Source organism: Festucalex cinctus, chromosome 19 (assembly GCF_051991245.1).
Source record: "Festucalex cinctus isolate MCC-2025b chromosome 19, RoL_Fcin_1.0, whole genome shotgun sequence".
NCBI classification, from domain to species: domain Eukaryota; kingdom Metazoa; phylum Chordata; class Actinopteri; order Syngnathiformes; family Syngnathidae; genus Festucalex; species Festucalex cinctus.
In genome coordinates, this window is record NC_135429.1 from 18,036,495 (window position 1) to 18,042,911 (window position 6,417).

The 6,417-nt window shown below is 43.4% G+C and overlaps 1 protein-coding gene across 1 annotated transcript; it reads right to left on the reverse strand.

Moving 5' to 3' along the window:
• Positions 1-4,638: 4,638 nt before the first annotated feature.
• LOC144007943 (chromobox protein homolog 7-like) lies at positions 4,639-5,678 on the reverse strand. Its single transcript, XM_077507938.1, has 2 exons — positions 5,550-5,678; positions 4,639-5,367 (listed from the first exon to the last, which is right to left on the reverse strand). The coding sequence occupies exons 1-2, from the start codon at positions 5,564-5,566 to the stop codon at positions 5,115-5,117; spliced, it is 270 nt and encodes an 89-aa protein (XP_077364064.1). The 5' UTR covers positions 5,567-5,678; the 3' UTR covers positions 4,639-5,114.
• Between the last annotated feature and the right edge of the window lie 739 nt (positions 5,679-6,417).

The following is a 6,417-nucleotide window of genomic DNA, read 5'->3' on the forward strand; positions in this document are numbered from 1 at the left end:
TCTTGTTTAACCTCTAATTCATATTCTTGTCCCGCTTCCTGCCTTAAAATGTTTCCAAGCGCTTTACTATGCGGTTTTAGTGATCTATCTGTTATTATCACTATAGCATCCCCCCGTATTTGCCAGGGGCTTCCCACATAGTGGCACAATATTACACCATTCCCGATTGAAACCTTTTTTGTTTCCTCCGGCAGCCCACCCAGGGGCGCCGTTCTTATCAGGGGAGTCATTTTTACAATTTTTCCTGGGCTTTCATTTTCTGATGCTCCTGCATCCTCCTCATGGACACATGAGCCCATATTAACAAAGCCCTCTTCACCAACGGCCTCAGCTGGCCTTTTCCGCATTTTTTGTAACTCTTTCTGCTTTTGATCAAATCCCGACTGCTCCCAGAGGTTGAAGCTTAATTCTTCAGCCCCCTTGGGATTTGCTAATTCCACCCTTATCTGCATTTTCTCAGCGAGGGATTTAATCGTAGAGTCCCACTGGACTCCGGTGCTAGTTACTTCCACTACGTTATACACATCCAACAACACAGTCCACCAGTGGACCCAAAGGCCCACCGTCCCAGAGGTGCATCCCTCTTGGGGGTGGTTTACAACTACTGTTGCTATGCCCATTATTTCGGGAAATTCACTCACAAACACTCCTGTTTCCTTCACCGACCTTTCCACCTCAGCTGCGAGGTCGGTAGGACGGATTGAAGGGTTGTTTACTTCCAGGTGCCTTCTTGCTCCTGGTGGCCATCGATCTACACCCTCGCCCAGTAGCATAACCACTACTGGTATATCTGGTTGTTCTAGAGGATGGGGTGCAGGCATTAACCCTGCTACCCCCTCTGTAGGGCTGGGGGGCTTTCCCCTCCCATTTCTCCCTATCATTCTTTCCATTACTTCACTAGCGTGTTCTATAGCCCGCTTTGCTTTCTTATTGTAGGAGTGGAGCTATCTATTTCCGAAGCCTTCCCCGCGCGCTTTGGGTTCAGGGACGTACTTTAGCTCCTGGTTACTCAGCCCCGTACCCGTGTACGTTGCCTCTACCTCTATCGGGACTACCGCCTTCGGGTTTCCTACCTTTACTCGTCGGCGGATGTCCTCTCTCAAACGGTGGGGTGTGTTGTCCTTTCGGGTCGGTTGTAATCCTTCCCGCTTCTCTTCTCCGGGATCTGGATGTCTTCTTGTTCCAATGGACACGTCTGCTAGGAACCGAAAAAGGCTGCCTCCACTAGAACATTAGTCTAGTGGCAACACCTACCTTCTCCCCTTGGTTCTCGACGACTTTCTTCTTGTGCCAATGGACACTCCTGTCAGGAACCGAAAAAGGCTGCTTCCACTAGAACATTAGTCTAGTGGAAACCCCTACCTTTTCTTCTTGGTTCTCGACAACTTTCTTCTTGTGCCAATGGACACTCCTGTCGGGAACCGAAAAAGGCTGCTTCCACTAGAACATTAGTCTAGTGGAAACCCCTACCTTTTCTCCTTGGTTCTCGACGACTTTCTTCTTGTGCCAATGGACACTCCTGTCAGGAACCGAAAAAGGCTGCTTCCACTAGAACATTAGTCTAGTGGAAACCCCTACCTTTTCTCCTTGGTTCTCGACAACTTTCTTCTTGTGCCAATGGACACTCCTGTCGGGAACCGAAAACTTAAATTTTTTTCAAAAACTCCCGGAGAAAAGGCAAGAGACAGGGAATCAGGGTTAGGTTTGCAGCGTCAGCCTCTGAAACTGAGTCCGCTATCCAAGAAAAGGGACTATAAATATTTTCAGGCACCCCGCAATAACTAAGCAAAGAGTATGGTAGTTTTGCTACAAATGGATACCTGAGATAACAAACCAATAAAATGGGCAACCGCACCCAATATGGAAAGCCTAAATAGCGCAAACCATAGTTTAACATCACAAGTCTAGAAGAGACTGCCTCTCTCCGAGCAGCCTCTCAACATTAACTCTAACTGTTCAAGCCCTCCTTCTTTTTGTGGGCTGGCCTGAACCACCCCTTGACTCAGCCCCTCCCTCAGGAAAGCGCGGCGCAGCGCGCTCTGCCAAGTACACTATCAGTACCTTCACAGCTGACCAGAGCAGCAGGTCGCTGTTAAAGCCCATTCACTTTGAATGGCCTTCTCACACTCAACCTCTTTTAGAGTGCAAGTCTCCTGGGGGAGCCAGTCACCGTTTCTTTAACACAAAATAGTACAATCAACTTCAACTCAAAAATCACACTAGATTTTCACAATTAAAGAAGCTCTTTTCCATGAAACACTATTCATCAAAGAGACTATTTTGTGTTAGCTCAGGGTCGTATGACATGACAATTTATCAGCGAGTTCGCTATCAGCTCTAAACACTGTGCCCTCCGCTCAGAGCCGCGCTTACTCGGGTTCCTGTTTGGGCCTCGATCGATCCCGATTTTGACAAAAATGAGTCAATCGAGCCCCACGTCTGGGCGCCACATGTCAACTTCCGCTTACCCGCAGGACTTAAATCGGGAAATATGTCCTGATCGACTCTCCAACTAAAGGGTTAGAAATTCCCCTTTTTCCTCACCAGCTCTAAGGCGTCAGCGTGAGGAGACGGGAATTAAATAAGCCGATATATCAAAGTGGATTCACCTAGGTTTGTTCACTGTCTTCTTATCATGAGGCCAATCCGTTTTCATACACCTATCAGTCCTGAGTGAGTAACCACACACACAGAGCCCAGGAATGCTAGCATGTACACCTCACTTATATTGGCAGCTCCACTTCTCTGAGTTGTTTGCATTTGTTATTGACCTAGTAATTTAATAATCCTTGTTAGAATCATACGGATTTGTTACATATCAAGCTGGAGTATTTGACTTTATTAATACAGATGGAAGCATTGGTTAGAGGTTATTCAAATGCACTTACCTTCTCCCAAACGTCCGATACTGTTGTCCTCCTCGAAGAGGGGAAAAATTAATATTAATGCGGACTTATAAAATGTCCAAAAAAAATACAATAAAATCAAAGCAAATGATAAGGACTTATAAAACGTCCAAAACAAAAATAAAATCAAAACAAATAATAAGGACTTATCAAACGTCCAAATATAAAAATAAAATCAAAAACAAATAATAAGGACTTATCAAACGTCCAAATATAAAAAATAAAATCAAAAACAAATAATAAGGACTTATCAAACGTCCAAAATAAAAAATAAAATCAAAAACAAATAAGGACTTATCAAACGTCCAAATATAAAAAATAAAATCAAAAACAAATAATAAGGACTTATCAAACGTCCAAAATAAAAAATAAAATAAAAAACAAATAATAAGGACTTATCAAACGTCCAAATATAAAAAATAAAATCAAAAACCAATAATAAGGACTTATCAAACGTCCAAAATAAAAAATAAAATCAAAAACAAATAATAAGGACTTATCAAACGTCCAAAATAAAAATAAAATCAAAAACAAATAATAAGGACTTATCAAACGTCCAAAACAAAAATAAAATCAAAACAAATAATAAGGACTTATCAAACGTCCAAAAATAAATATAATAAAAATTAAAACAAACCAAACAAACTAATTAAATCACAATTAGTTTTTAAATCATTTTATTTGGACTTATAGAACGTCCAAAAAATAAAATAAAACCAAAAATAAATAAAATAAAGATTAAAACAAAACAATAAAATGATTGATTCAAAAATTGTCTTTTAAACAATTTTATTGACAATAATAAGACAACCAATATTAATCATAACAATCACCTTTAATGATAAAACCTTAAATCAATAAAAATAAAATAAAATAAAATAAAATAAAGACAGGAGATTAAGAATAATATAACCTTTTACAATAAGCTTTATAAGATTGATCATTTCTTCACCCTGCGATGGTCTGGACAGAGTGCATTCTCGAAGAAGGATTATAGCTGCCTGCCTGGGACTTTGGATTTTTTACGAAGGACTGGGATTAAGCCGTGACTGGAATACTTCTTCTCTGATTGGTAATGTACAAATCTTTTAGCAATAATGATGTATAATAGGAAGATATGAATGACTAATCGCGTGTTAGGGTAGGGGCCATTTAATACACTCTCATATCTTTAAAATTATTTTTGCCAAAAACATCTTATTGTCAATCAGGTCTTAAGCTTTTTTGAGAAATGATCAATCTTATAAAGCTTATTGTAAAAGGTTATATTATTCTTAATCTCCTGTCTTTATTTTATTTTATTTTATTTTATTTTTATTGATTTAAGGTTTTATCATTAAAGGTGATTGTTATGATTAATATTGGTTGTCTTATTATTGTCAATAAAATTGTTTAAAAGACAATTTTTGAATCAATCATTTTATTGTTTTGTTTTAATCTTTATTTTATTTATTTTTGGTTTTATTTTATTTTTTGGACGTTCTATAAGTCCAAATAAAATGATTTAAAAACTAATTGTGATTTAATTAGTTTGTTTGGTTTGTTTTAATTTTTATTATATTTATTTTTGGACGTTTTATGAGTCCGAGGTCGTTTTATAAGACCTTATTATTTGTTTTTGATTTTATTTTTGTTATGGGGGGCCGGGGTAGCCGGCGAGAGTGGATCCCAGAATACGCAGACCAGAGGAAGGATGATAAGGAATTTATTCCGCTGAGATGCGCGGAAACAACTCAACCGAAAACACTTGCAAAAGGCAAGGAGAAAAATAGTGATTAACGAAAAACACTTGCTTACAAAAAGCAAGGATTCACAACAAACATCATACAACACGAAATAGAAAGTTCAACTTAAGAAAACGTGGCCAACAGCGCACACGTAAAAGGTAACACTACAAGTCTAGGTGAGAGAACGGAAACTAAAATCCAAACATTTTACAAAGTACAACAAAGGGCGACGTAGTAATACATGACACGTGAAAAACTATGAAAGACTATGAAAACGCTCGAATAAACACTTGGCAGCACAGCAGTGAGCAAGATGAATAATCTGGCAGTCAGCAGTAGTGGCGCAGTGGCTTTTAAAGTCCATTGATTGTCCACGAGGAACAGGTGCGGTCATTAAGGTGGGAAACGCCCACCAAGCACTTGGGTGCTGGAAAGAAAACAAACAGAGGCCTGAGAGCCAAACCATGACAGTACCCCCCCTTTAACGGACGCCCCCTGGCGGACCACCTGGTTTCGAGGGGTGAGCTGAATGGAAGTCCCGCAGGAGGGACGGATCCAAGATCCAGGAGCGGGGGACCCACTGCCGCTCCTCCGGCCCGTAGCCCTCCCAGTCGACCAGATACTGGACACCCCTGCCGCGAGGTCTGGAGTCCAGGATTTCTCTGACTGTGTAGATAGGGTCACCGTCGAGCAGTCGTGGAGGCGGCGGAGTCACTGGAGCGGGAGCTAACTCACTGGAGACAACAGGCTTGAGCTGGGAGACATGGAAGACTGGGTGGACCCTCATGGATGGCGGGAGACAAAGTTTCATGGCCACGGGATTAACCACAGTCACAATTTCATAAGGGCCAACATACCGCTGCCCCAGCTTTTTGGCCCCGCCTGCTAGCCGTAAGTTTCGGGTGGATAGCCATACCTTGTCTCCCGGGGCATAGGTCGGTGCTGGGCGGCGGCGCCGATCAGCGATGGCCCGGTTCCGGGCAGCAGTACGGGACAAGGCCGCTCTGGTCTCCCGCCAGACTCTGTGGGCTCGGCGAAGGTGCATTTGCACGGATGGGAGGTTTACTTGTCCCTCTTGGGATGGAAACAGCGGGGGTTGGTAACCGTAAGCAGCCTCGAACGGAGATCGACCTGTCGCTGAGGAGACCAACGTGTTGTGTGCGTACTCAACCCAGGCTAGGTGTGATGACCATGATGCGGGGGACTGCAGGCACACACAGCGAAGCGCCGCTTCCAGTTCCTGGTTCAGGCGTTCCGTTTGGCCGTTGGTTTGCGGGTGGTAGCCCGATGACAGGCTCGTGGTGGCTCCCAATGCCCTGCAGAACCGCTTCCAGACTTGGGACACGAACTGTGGTCCTCTGTCAGAGACCAAGTCGAGGGGGATGCCATGGAGCCGAACCACGTGCTTGATCAACAGTTTTGCCGTCTCCAATGCAGACGGCAACTTTGATAAGGCCACGAAATGGCCAAGCTTTGAAAATCTGTCTGTTACGGTCAGAATCACAGTGTTACCTCTTGACACCGGCAGCCCCGTGATGAAGTCCATGGCAATGTGGGACCAAGGGCGAGAGGGTACCGGTAGGGGCCGTAGTAGCCCAGCAGGGGCTTGGTGGGACGCCTTTCCACAGGCACATGCGACACAAGCCCTCACAAAGTCTGAGACGTCTTTACTGAGTTCCGGCCACCAGAACCGTTGTTCCACCAGGTATTGCGTGCGGTGGACTCCAGGATGGCACGCGAGGTTGGACTCATGTCCCCATTGTAGAACATCCGGGCGTACCTGA